The 13,253-nt window shown below is 49.3% G+C and overlaps 1 protein-coding gene across 1 annotated transcript in view; it reads right to left on the reverse strand.

Moving 5' to 3' along the window:
* Positions 1-537: 537 nt before the first annotated feature.
* Ccdc40 (coiled-coil domain containing 40) overlaps positions 538-13,253 on the reverse strand; it is a 72,810-nt gene continuing 60,094 nt past the window's right edge. Inside the window, exons 17-22 of the mRNA XM_023699248.1 lie at positions 12,714-12,883; positions 12,468-12,559; positions 8,217-8,337; positions 4,643-4,831; positions 2,906-3,064; positions 538-1,378 (exon numbers count right to left, since the gene is read on the reverse strand). Of these exons, the coding sequence (XP_023555016.1) occupies positions 1,130-1,378; positions 2,906-3,064; positions 4,643-4,831; positions 8,217-8,337; positions 12,468-12,559; positions 12,714-12,883 (980 nt within the window). The 3' untranslated portion in view covers positions 538-1,129. The remainder of the gene's footprint in view (positions 1,379-2,905; positions 3,065-4,642; positions 4,832-8,216; positions 8,338-12,467; positions 12,560-12,713; positions 12,884-13,253) is intronic.

Below are 13,253 nucleotides of genomic sequence, written 5' to 3' on the forward strand. Positions count from 1 at the left end.
GACACGACGAGCGGGACAAGCCAAGCTCGCCAGGCGGCGCCCTGTCCGCAGGAGCTGGTCCTGCAGACCCAGAGGGGATGCCAGGGAAAGGCTGGGGTTGAAGTTGGCCCAGGGCCCTACACTCCCTGCGTGATTTACACCCCCTCTGGGGGCCCAGGCCAGGCACCGCAACGACTGTGAAAGCTTACAGGACGCGAGAGTATTTTCATCAAGTGAGCCAACACTCAAGATAAAGACGAACACACGTTAGGCTTGAGATAGAAGACCTGGGCGCAGGTGGGGAGCTAGGAGCTCCCTGCCTGCTTTGTAGTTGCGTGTTTCTGCAGTTTTAGAAAAAAAAATGCCTTCCTGCCATATTCAGAAAGACGTATTTTATTCTGCTCCCGAGTTTGAAAGTGAAGTTCTTTTGTAGAATATTTTTCCTTTCACCTACGGAGAAGCCACAGGGTAATTGAGAAATAAGCCACTGTGTGGGAGAGGTGGTCAGGCCCCAGCGTGTTGAAGTCCCGTTACAGCCCAGTGCTCCAGGTCCTGCACTCTGGGTGGTGGTGTGGGGAAGGCGGGGAGAGGAGGGGGCACCCGGAAAGTGACTGGGCCCTCAGCTGTGCCCTAGCAAAGTGCTACGAGTGAAGCAACCTCCAGTGCGCACCTGCAAGTCCCACCCCTGGCTTCTGTGGGGTCTCTTCTTCCTCTACAAGGCTGGTCTTGGGGAGCCACCACCCACTGTTTTTTACCTGGACAAGGGGGAGTGTGAGATTTTTGTATTCCCAGGCGATTTCCCCTGCCGATGGGAAAGGGACAGGCAGGATCACCCAGTGCTGCCAGAGATGCTGGGTTCAACTTGAGTTAAACTGAATGGCTGAGAAATAATTCCTCTGGGGGCTGGGGTGATGGCTCGGTGGAATAAGCACTTCCCTGGCAAGCGCAAGGGCCTGAGTTCAATCCCTGGTTCCTCCAAAAAAAAAAAAAAGAAAAGAAAAGAAAAGAAAAAGAAAAAGAAAGAGTTCCTCTGGGGCTGGCCTGTCCATTTCCTGTAAATGGTGTCCTTCCAGGGGCACACAGATCGAAAATCCCTTAAGGTCCAGTGGTCTGGGCTGGATTCTGGAAGTGGGAGCATCCCCAGTATTGTCTACGAGGGCCCCAGGAACTCCAGCTTGCTGTTGATCTTCTGGATGATGGGGCGCAGGGCCTCCTGGAACTGGGGGTGCTCCTCTTGCACACGGGCCAAGATGGTGCTCAGCAGGGCCAGCCGACCCTCCAGGCGCTTGCGCTCCTGCGTCATGGACTTCTGGGAGCGGAACAGGAATATGTACTTTCCGTCCACCACGGCCTGCAGGTGCTTGAGGCGCGTCTGCAGGGTCACGATCTCCGAAAGGTTCTGCGTGGGGGAGGGAGCCTTCGTCGGCACGTGTGAATCAGAGGCACACCCACCAGCCCTTGACCTTCTGCAGCTCACTTGGGAGGGAAGAAAACTACACCTGGGAGGGCTGGTGAGATGGCTCAGTGGTCTAAAGCACCTACTTGGAACAAGCTTAGCAAAGCATAGGGACCACAGTTCAATCCCCCAGCACCACATGCCAGCCAGCCCCACCCCCCTGGTGGGCTGAGCTGGCCACACACACACACACACACACACACACACAAAATTTAAAAAAAAAAAAACCAACTACACCTGGGAGAGGGAGGCAAGGAATCTCCAGACCTCAGGGACTGCCAGATCGCCATTGCTTAGAAGCCTTGTTCATCCATCCCAGACTTATTTTTTGTACTGGAGATTGAAGTCTGCAGTCTCAGTAACTATTATTTCCTTGGTTTTGGGGATCCTTATTTATTTATTTATTTATTTATTGTGGTACTGAAGATGGAATCCAGGCCCTTTGCACTACACTACATCCACAGGCGTGCCCCACCCCTTATTTATTTTCAGACTGGGTCTTGCTGAGTTGAGGAGTTGCCCAGGCTGAGCTTGAACTTAATGATCCTCCTGCCTCAGCCTCCCAGAGCACTGGAATTACAGTTGTGCACTACCATGTCTGGCTGCAGAGGGACATTTGTAATGTCTGTCAAGGCTGATACAGAACATGCTCCTGTCTCAGCTGACCAGGCCTGAATCTTGGGAGCCACACCTGAACCCCCCTCTTACACTCACACAGTCAGGTCCACAGGAAGTTCGATTGGGATGGCTCCTGAATTATGTACGTAGCACGGTGGCCACCCTCGTCCGTGCACACCATGCTCCAGAAGAGCTGTGAGCTTCAAGAGCCTCCTGTGTGTGCCCTGGGTCCTCAACCCCACACCCCTGGAGCCAGGGCATTCCATGGAATCCCAGGGCACCTGTGACCCCTATCCCCCCACTGTCTCCCATCTACCCTCACACAAAAGCCCAAATGCAAGACAGTGCTCCTGTCGAAACTGCTGCAGTCCTGCAGGGCCCTCCCTGTCCTGCTGTCCCTCTGCCTAGGGTCGCTTTTTCCTTGCCTCCTCCTGGTCCCTTGTCCTCTCAGTCCCAGGCCCCCACACTCAAAGTTCATTCCCCCATCCAAGCCTGATGCCCCAGCATGATTTCTCTGATTATTTTTCTTCAAAGGATTTACCCCCATCTAATACATCTTGCCTTTTTCCTTATCAGGTGGGCTTGCCCTCTGTCCCCCTTCCCACAGGATGTAACCTCTGCGAGGAGGGTGAGGAGCTCTGACTTAACTGTCCTGCAGTCCTAGCATCCAGACTAGTACCTGGCCCCTAACTGATAGTGATTGATACTTGCTGAGTGGAGGAAGGAATTGTAAGACCATAAAAACAAACACCACTGGTACTGCCTGCAGCCTGGAAGAGACCAGCTTCTCCTGGGTGTGTCTTGTCCTTCCGCCCAGTGGCCTGAGTTTGAGGGACCTCCTGGGACTCTTACCTGCCGCTTGAGGGTCGTGAGTTGCCTGATGTTGGTGTCAAGCATGTCACTGTCCACCTGCAGCCCAGACAGCTTCTCCTGCATCTCACTGAGGGAGCCGCTCAGCAGTTTTTGAGTTTCTTCCAGTTCTGATATGGTCTTATTGCACTGCTCAGTGGCCTAGGAGGTAGATAGTCCTTGCTGGGCCCCTGCACCCTGGTCACTTAGCAGACAGAGACAGGCTGAGGGCCCAAGGAATCTTCTCAATATGTACTGGGCTGGGAAATCTAAGAAGCCTCGAGCCAACGCAGGGAGTACACGTCAATGGTGAGGGACAGGGTGTGCCAGCAGAGTGGCCTCCAGCAGGAAGGGGTCACCTACACAGCCTCGGATACATAGTGCCGCAGGATGTCTGCAGCAGGGGGTGGCAAGGATGCGGCAGATGCCATCCAAGGAAGCAGAGTGATTGAGAAAGAACAGCTATGACTGGCAGCTATGCAGGGTCCAAAGAAAGAGGAAGACAGTGACTCTCTAGGCCAGACAGGGACTGGGATGGGCAGGATGAGGAAAAGGTCCTGCTTGCACACTTGTGTTGGGAGTGGCCTGCAGGGACAGGAGGCCTTGGACACTGCCTGGTGAGTAGCAGGCCAGGGAACATGAGGCGTTCTGGTGGGGCCACATAGGAGGCCCCACATGAGTGCCTGGGGGCCTCTGGAACTGTATTCCTTGATGTCCCCCTGGCCACCACACTGCCGCTGTTCCCATGAACCTTCACCTCCCTTGGAGGTAGCTCCTGAAGCTTCTGCCCTGGCAGACAAGGCCAGATGGGTTTGGAAAGCCTTCCTGTGTACCTGCAGCTGCACAGCTGGTCAGCAGACTGGTGGGGCCCACCTGGAAAGCTCAAGCCAGGCTTCTGGCCTGATGATGGCTAAAAGAGTGGCACCAGGGCAGCACTGGCCTTGTCCCCTCCCAGGGCAAGGTACGCAGAACATGCTTGGTGGACGTGGCCTGGTGGATAGGCATACAGGCACTAGTGGTGCCCACTGAATCCCCAGCAGGCTGTCCCGAGCTCCTGCTGAGAGTCACACGCTTGTCTGAACATTGTGTTTCCTAAAGGCAATTTTTCTTATATAAAAGGCAAACACAGCTGCCTCAGTTCCCAGGCGAAGTGTGCCAGACTCCAAGACACACTTCCAGGGTCAGGTCTGGACAGCACCAGACAAGGGGTACTCAGGAGGCCCCTGCTGAGCACAGGTGATGCTCACGGCCACCACATCTCCATCCAGCAGGATCCAGAACACTGGCCATGTGTCCCCTCACAGAGGGAGGTCACAGCCCAGAGGATGCAGTGGCTTCTGTCACCAGGGCAGGACAGATGAGCCTGCCCAGTCCCAAAGCTGGCCCCCACCATCCCTCCTCCCCCTAGTCCCGTCTCTGTCACAGCTGTGTTGTAGCAGCACGGACTGCAGACCCTGGGAATGAAGAGCAGAGAAGACTCAGCGATGGGACTAGATGGGTGGAAGTTAGAGTGGGACCACAGCCTGGAGTGGGACCCCAGATGGTGCAGCAACGGGGTAAGCGTCCTCAGGCCAGGCATGGGGGTATCGTGACCACTGGCAATGGGCAGAAGGACAGTAGCAGGGACATCATGATGCCCACCCACAAGGACAGACATAGAGCTAGATCAAGCGCACTCTTCCAGAATGTTCCTTGGGTCATGGAGGTAGGAAAAGACCATGTTTTCTCACCACTGCTCACCTTGTGGGTTTCCTTGATTTTCCGCTGCAGCTCAGTCCGCTGGTAGCGGAAGTCGGTCCGGGTGAGGACCTTCTTGTCCATCTTGCTCTGCCCTTCGGCCCGGGTTAGGATGGTCTCTCTGCGAGCCACCACCATCTCCATGTCCCGGATCATCTTCTCCTGCTGCTTCAGCAGCTGCCCGTGCTTGACCTGGGGGCACAGGACAGAGGGACTGGACTGGTCCAGGACACCAGCTGTGCTGGAAGCTGCCGCCTCACCTGCCACAGCTTGTCCCCTGCTGGGGCCATTCTCCACAGGACTGGCAGGGTTGAGTGAGAGCCCTGAGCAGTGTGTGGGCAGCACGCATTGGTAGGAATGAGTGCACATTCACGGAAAGAACCGGGTAATACCCAGTGTGGTGGCTAGTTTGTGCCCTATCTCAAAATAAAAGTAAAAAAGTGATAGGGATGTAGGTCAGTCCGCAGGTCTTCATTTGTTTCCTAGTACAGAACAAAACAACCTCAAGCAAGAGAGGGCTGCCAGAGAGAGAGAGGAAAGGGAGAGATGGGAGTATGCAGTGTGGCCTGGGTGCATCGTGGGACAGCAAAAGGCCGTCACGGACAGGACTGTGGAATCTGACTAAATTCCATGGTTTGGGTAGTAGTGGTGGCAAGGCAGTCTGTTGGTTATGACAATGCACCAAGACAGTGACCCAGGGGGAAGCTGGCTGAGGGACCTGCAGGCTGCAGGCTGGGTTCTGCGAGATCCCCCGCAGGCCCACAAGGGAACTTTCTGGAGTCACAGAAGTATCCTAAGTCTTGATTATGGCCACGGCTACATGCACATGTATATGTATCAGAGCCTACAGAATGGTATGTGCAAATTAAGAACACTATATTGGATGTTAAGCTGTCCCTCAACAGAATGGACTGAGAAGAAAACAAGCAAGGAAGAAAAAGTACTGAAAGATGTGACACTGACAGATTCTGGCAGAAACATAACCACAATCGTGCAATTTTTTCTTTTTTCTTGATATAGTAATCTGATGGCTCTATTGCAGTCAACATTTCACATGCCCTTTTACCCATGCTTTTGGTTATCTAGTCTCTATGGAGAAAAAGAACAGGATAAGGAAGGGTGTGGCTGTTCCTCTTCTGGAACCCGGCACAGGCCTGGGTGTTACCCGACTCGCCCTTCTCAGGTTCGCTCTCTTTGGACTCGGGTTGAGTTACAGCACTAGCTGTAGACGGGAAACTGCAGGACGCTGCAGCCTCCAGGAGCCCAGGAGCAGACTCCCACCCCGTATGTAGTCATGCGTCCTCCTGACAGGGGCATGTTTATTTTATTTTATTTTTATTTTTTTATTTTATTTTTTTTTTCTTTTTATTCATTTTAATGAGAAAAAAGATGAAATAGCAATAAAATGGTTTCGAAACAGGTAAGACAATTACAATAATTAATATATCGAATATTGTCATCTTCAAATTAGCTATTCAGAGAACAGGATGCAGACATGATATCTTGTCTAAACAATATTAGTACAAACCTTTCTTCTCAATGAAGAGAAAGTAACTGTATATCTATCCTAACTATCTTGTATATACATATTTTTTTTCCAAAATTTTATTGATAAACAGCAATGAGACAGTTTCAAATCAAATCGGAAGTACAGATTCAACAAATAACACACTGCATATATTCTTCTTAGTGGTTAATTGCTGTACAAGATGCGGACTTGAGATCCTATTTACAAACACCATTAGAACAAATCATTCTATTCATTAAGAGAATGCAACTATATATCTATCCTAACCACTTTGAATACACAGATACAAAATGGACATTCATCTGTATACCCCATTTTTTCTAAGTTCCGTTATTGAATATTATAGGTGTGTAAACTCAGCAAAATATTCTAAAAGAGTCCAGTAGACCATAATAGCATTGGGTCTTCTATTTAACTGGCAATGTCAGAAATTAATGACCTGAGTCCCCCACAGTTCAACATAACAGCATGGAGGGACATGTTTAGAGAAATAAATCACACTATAAGAGTAAGACAGGGCCGGGGAGATGGCTCAGTAGGATAAGCGCTTGACTGGCAAACGCAAGGATCTGAGTTCAATCCCCGGTTTTCCACAAAAAAAAAAGAATAAGACAACTTCCCTCAGTGATGTAATCCTAGGGAACTATCACTGTATCCCTACGTCACCCATGACTGGAATGTCCGTTAGGTGGCACATGACTGTATACGAGGGGTGATGGAAAAATATGATTGTTTAAATTTTTAAAAATTGATGAGGGCAAGAGTCACACTGTTATTAATGCCCTTCGAAATCCTCATTCTTGCTTTGAGCACATTTGTCCCATCATCCTCATCACTTTTTGAAGCAGGTCTGGAAGTCCTCTTTCATGAATATCTTTAATTTTATTCTGAATTGAATTCAAAATGACCTTTCATGGTCATTTTGACTTGGGGAAGGACCAGAAGTGACACCATGCCAGGCGGTGAATGAGGACACCCTGTAATGTTTTTATAAGCCCGCCTTTGTGAATGGCACGTGGCAGCAACCTTCACTGCATTTTTGATTATACATTGTAAAGACACTCAGGAAAAAGGACTTCTGGAACTGCTTTAGAAAGTGGCAATAAGGGAAAAAAAATGGCAATAAGGATGGCATAGATGGATTTGAATTGAAGGGCAGTATTTTGGGAGGTGATTAATGCCAATGTGTCTTGTACTATAATAAAATTTTAAAATGTAAATAGACGTTCAACCATATTTGTGAATACACCCTATATATGTCCTCGTGGGTCTCTCTCTGGAGGACTTCCACTGCTTTTGGAAAAATTCACCCCAGCATATGAGAACCATCCATCAAAGACAGAAACTGCCCAGAGATGGAAGAAGGGTAAAGGCAGGTCCAGGACTGCACCAGGGAACCCCTGGACAGAGCTGTGTCACAGGCAGCATGTGGATCCCCCCCCTGAAGTCTCACTAAATATGAGAGACATGAAGAGGGTAGTCTTTCTGAACACTGTTACTGTGTAAGGCTCTTCCTGTCCCTCCTATTGTGAAATGCATGGTGCTGGGGATGGAACCCAGGTTCTCATGAATGCTAACTACGCCTCAGTCCTTTTCACTTGGACACAGGGTGTCTCCAGGTTGTCCAGGCTGGGCTTGAAATGTTGATCCCCTGATCTTAGCCTCTCAGAGTGCTGGGATTCGAGGCATGTGCCACCACACCCAGTTTTCAATATCAGAAAACTTGCCTGATTACTTGAAGTAAGGATAAAAAAGTTTTTTGTGAAATGATTCATGTAAAACTGTGTGTGACTTGTGACCAAGAGGTTCGTGACACTGTCATTACCCCCATGCTATTGGGGTAGAGACAGACCCTGAGGTAAGAGCCAGGTCAGAGGGCCTAGTACCTGCGGCCTGTGCTTGGTTCCAGTACAGGTGGCTGTGTGGGGTTGGGGTTGTCCCCAGGATTCTTGTCCATTTCCCCCTGGCCAGGGTGGCCCCAGGGAGCCTGATCCTCAGGCTACAAAGTGTCCTTCCAAGCCCTGTCCACATCCGCTGTCCCACACTCACCTTCATCCTGTGGATTTCCGCCTTCATGGTGCGGATTTCCATCTGACTGGCATCTGAATCCACCAAGGCACGCATCTCTTTTGCCAGTTGGATTTTTTTCTCCCAAAGCATGATCTGGTGTCTGTAGAGGTGAGGGAGGTGACACCAGAGCTGGACAAGTCCATTTTCTTCCAGGGCTTCACCTAGCCTCTGAGCTGGAGCAGCAGAGACTGAGAGGCTCTTGATGCTGAAAGCTTATTCTGCGGCTGGCTCTTTGCTAGAGAGCTTTGTCAATGCTTAAAATGCACAGACCAGGGGCACACAGGGAGGGAAGCAAGGAAAAGCAGGAGGAGGCATAGGAGAGAGAAGAGGAGAAGGATGAGAGATGAACAGGATTGCGAGAGAAAGACACTGAGAAATGAAGAAACATGAATATATAACTTCAGGAGCTGAGAAAGTAAAACAATCCATAGAAGTTGACTTAAGAAGTGAAAGTCTGAACAGATCTATGGCCTAAAGCGAAGAGGTGTAATAAAAGGATATGGTGAATTTCATTTTTTTAAAAACTTATTACAATGAGACACATTGCTGGGCTGAGGCGATAGATCGGCAGCATATGTGCCTGCTTGGCAAGCGCAAGGTCCTGAGTTCGATGCCCAGTAATGTTGCAGGCAGCTAAATTAGATAGAATTATTATAGGCGGGCAGAGAGGGCCAGGCCCTCAAGAAGACAATATGGAAGACAAGGTGACTTTGCAGCTTGGAAGAGACAGACACTCCCCTATGGGCCAGACCTCAAGACAAAAGAGGAAACATACAGCTACATGCTTCCCTAGGGATGGGCAGCAGGGATTGACATTCTAAATAGGTATCAGTCACCTTGAAAGAGCCCAAATGAGTCACTAGCCCAGCTCCCAACAGGAAGAGACCCTGTTCTGTATTCATGCCTGCTTGCTACGTGACTCGCTTTCCCATTTGATACTGGATTCAGTCAATTTCACCTGAGCAACGGTGCTTGTAATCTCATTGGCTGACCATAGTTTTGTCCCACCTCATGCGCACCTAAGTGAGTTCCCATGTTCTCCACCAGCCTCAGCACATGGTTTTCCTCTATAAAAGTCCCTGGAAGAGACAGCTTCTTGGGGACCACCCACTTGGGACCCCCCTTTTGTCCCTCTCTTGGACAGGAACTATCTTTCCCCCAATAAATATATTCTGCTCATAACCTCTGTTTGTTCTTAAAATTCATTCTTCAGTTTGAGAGAACACAAACTCATCCCAGGTAACTTTCAGGATGGAAAATCATTTTTCCCCTATATCATTTGGAGGTCATCTCCCTGAGATCATTTGTTTCCTGTGTCAGTACTGCATGCTGTGCCAGGGTCCGAACCCTGGGCACACTGTGCCAGCCCTGAAGCCAAGTGTAGTGGTACATGCCTATAATCCCAGCAATGGGGAGGCTGAGACAGGAGGATCACTACGAGTCTGAGCTGTGTTTTGAGACCCCATATCAATAATAATAATAATAATAATAATAATGACAGTTGTTAATAATCCTCAAAATTCTGCCCCTTACTTTGCCCACATTTATTCCACTGTTCCTGGCACTTTCTGGAGTGGGTTACGGGAACTCTGTTTTGTGTGTGTCTTCAGTCGGGCTGCCTTGATGCTATCTTTCATGGGCATCCTGGTCCTGGGAAAGAGCCAGAAGTCACAGGACGCCATATCCAGTAGGTAAGGTAGACAAGGACCCACCATGGTGTCCTCACAAGTGTGCCTTTCTGTGGGATGGCAATCGGCAGCAGCATTCACTGCTATCATAGTTCCGATCATAACTTGTAAAGACACTCAGGAAAGAGGACTTCCAGAACTGCTTCAGAAAATGTCAAGAATGATGGGAGAAGTATATTTTAAGTGGGGAGGAATATTTGAGAGGAGTCATTGCAATGTGTCATTTCCTGTAATGCATTTTAAACGTTCATTGTACATTCTGTTCACTCCTGTTAAGATGGCACCAAGGACACATACCCCAAGAGCATGCGTCCCGGAGGGTTTTAGGCATGGGAGGGCCTATCAGGCTACAAGGAAGGGACAACCTTTTTAGGATCCACTGGCCCCGAGTATGCTGTATGTACTGAAGTGCACCCTCAAGGTGTGGACCCAGCCACCATCCCGGCTGGAGCTATAGATGCATATGCGTTGTTATGCAAACAGCCACAAATATATAAAAACTGTTTCAAAGGGAAAGGTTTTTGCTAAAAGAAAGAAGAACGAAAGAAAGAAAGAAAGAAAGAAAGAAAGAAAGAAAGAAAGAAAGAAAGAAAGAAAAAAAAGAGGACAGCCAACTAGCTCAGTGGATTAAAGCACCTGCTTAAGGCAGATGCAGACCAGGGTTCCATCCTTGCCTGCCGTGCAGGCCCTGCCCCCACCCCTGCCCCCAGGGTGCGCTGAGACTGCCATTGAGACTGGGCGTGTAGCACGCCTGTAATCCCTGCTCTTGGGAGGCTGTAAGCTGGCGGATCACTACAAGTCTGACCTAGTAGTGAGACCCTGAACCCCCTACAGACCCTTCTATAAAAAACCAAAAAAAAAAAAAAAAAAAAGAAGAAGAAGAAGAAAGAAAAACAATATACCTACCCAGGTGTTAGTTTGTGCCTAATTGTCCCCCCAAAGCCTCATGCAGTCATGGGGCAGACTTCTAGAGGTTGTGATTAATTAACTCCAGCCTGGGGGAGGGTAGCCTGAATGTGACATAAGGGAGACAGATTTTATTTGCTCTCTGTTGCTGTTACTCCTCTCTTTGGCTTTCTTGTTTTTTTGTTTTTCTTTGGGTTTTTTTGTACAGGTCTATAGGATCTATGGGGCCTCACTATGTAGATCTGACTCATAGTGATCCACCTGTGTTCACCCTCCCAAGAGCTGGGATTACAGGCAGGCCACCAAGCCCAGTCTCACTTGCTGTCTCAGCACATCCCAGGGGTGGGGTGGAGTTGACATGGCAGGCAGGGGATTGAACCCTGGCCGCTGCATCTGGAGCTGGGAATCGAACCTCGGTCCTATGTGCCTGACTGCATTTGCCCAAGTGGCACTTTAAACTACTGAGCTATCCAGCAAGGCCCTCCTCCTCCCTTTCACTCTTGCTCTTTGCTATTTCCCATTGCCATGAATGGTTGCCCTCTGCCTGGGAACCAGCCAAGTATGGACTGAAACCTCCACTAATTAAATAAACTTTTCCCTCCTTAATTTGGGGTGTTGGGTATTTTGTCCCAGCAATGAGGAAAAAGTAACTGAGACACCAGTGTTTCTATGGGAAAGAAGAAGAGCTGGAATCGTGTTTTCCCTTCCCTCCTTCACACAGCCTTAGGCTTTAAGATGCTGAGGCTTGGGTGTTTGATAATCAGACAGCATAAAAATAATACATATTTTAAATTTTTAAAAAATACATATTTTAACAAGTTGTGTCAAAGAAAGTCACTTGACTTCCACTGGTGATTGGTGTGGCTGGAGGGCTGGCTGCCACCAAAGGTGGTAGACCACAAGTCTGTGGTAGCTTTTTGTGGTTCTTTTGTGATCTGCAAAGGCACGCTCACAGACACCCCCAAAGGTCCTAGCGAATGGTGGCCACACCCACGGATGTACTGCTGGGGTAGGGACATTGACAGCATGGTTGGATGCCTCTCATCTTGGTCTTCTAAATGTGTACCATTTCTAGTTTCATAGTAATTATTATATTCTCTTTAAAGTAAATATTTAAAAAGTTTAAAAAAAGCTTATTAAAAGAAAACACCAATATTCAATCATTTGTCCAATCTCGCATAGCTGTATCTGTTAATCTGAGCAACAGATTTGACGATAAAAATATAACAACCATTGTTAATTTGCTATTCTTGCTTTGAAACTGCTACATATGTATTGTTGTAGGTTATCCTGTTTCTGTCTTTCTTTCTGCTATTTGCTTTTGCTTTTGTTTTTACTCTTCAAAATAAAATAAAATAAAATTTTAAAAAAAGGGCAAAGGGCTGGTGAGATGGCTCAGTGGTCTAAAGCACCTACTTAGAACAAGCTTAGCAAAACACAGGGACCGCAGGTTCAATCCCCCAGCACCACATGCCAGCCAGCCCAGCCCCCTGGTGGGCTGAGCTGGTCGGTCACACACACACACACACACACACACACACACACACACACACACACACACAAATAAAAAATAAATAAAATTAAAAAAAAAAAAGAGCAAGACAGAGAGCTGACATGGGTAGCACCAAGGACTCACTCTGCCTCCACCAGGCTGTTCAGGAGGGTGGCCTTCTCTTCGCTGAGCTGGTTCAGCTTCTCCTGCATCTCGATGGTCTCCCTCTCTGCATCCTACAGGATGAAAGCAGAACTATGGGCAGGACTGAGGACCACAAAGGCTAGGGCTACAGCACCCAAGTCCCATCAGAGATGGAGGAGCTGCAGCCCAAATCAAAGCCACACGGGGCCAAGGGCACCCGCGCTGGGCAGGGCGGGGTGTACTGACCTTCAGCCCACGCACAAACTCTGTCTCGGCCACCACGTTGTTGTGCTGCAGCTCCTCTGAGCTGCAGCGGTTCTTGCTCAGCAGCACGTTGAGCTTCCTCAGGTCGCGGTCCATGTCCTTCATGTGCCGGTCAATCTCCTTTTGCTCCTTCTTCTCCTGCTCGACCTTGCCTATATGGGGAACAGAGGGCGGGGGCCTTGCCAAGGCTGCAGAAATGAACCTCAGGAGTCAAGGTTTGCTCTTCCCTTTCCTGTCTGGTCCTTCTTGAGGCCCCCACCTGAATCACACCCTTGCTAGTCTGGAGGGCAGGATAGGGAGTCACTTCCTGGTGCTACTCTCCTGAAACCTGGTCCTCTAGGGAAACCTCAGGGACCCAAGGCTGAGGGCTCAGTGGGTGAGGGAGGGAAAGCATGATGCAGACGGCTGGGCCCTTCCATGAGGTGAGCTCGTGGGTGTCACTCAGACACCTTTGGTCTCTGGGAAAGACACACTCTGACCCCAGCCCAGCAGCCAAGATCCTGGCAGGGGACCGCATGACAA

Source organism: Octodon degus, unplaced genomic scaffold (assembly GCF_000260255.1).
Source record: "Octodon degus isolate 3935 unplaced genomic scaffold, OctDeg1.0 scaffold00112, whole genome shotgun sequence".
In the NCBI taxonomy this organism is placed as follows: Eukaryota; Metazoa; Chordata; class Mammalia; order Rodentia; family Octodontidae; genus Octodon; species Octodon degus.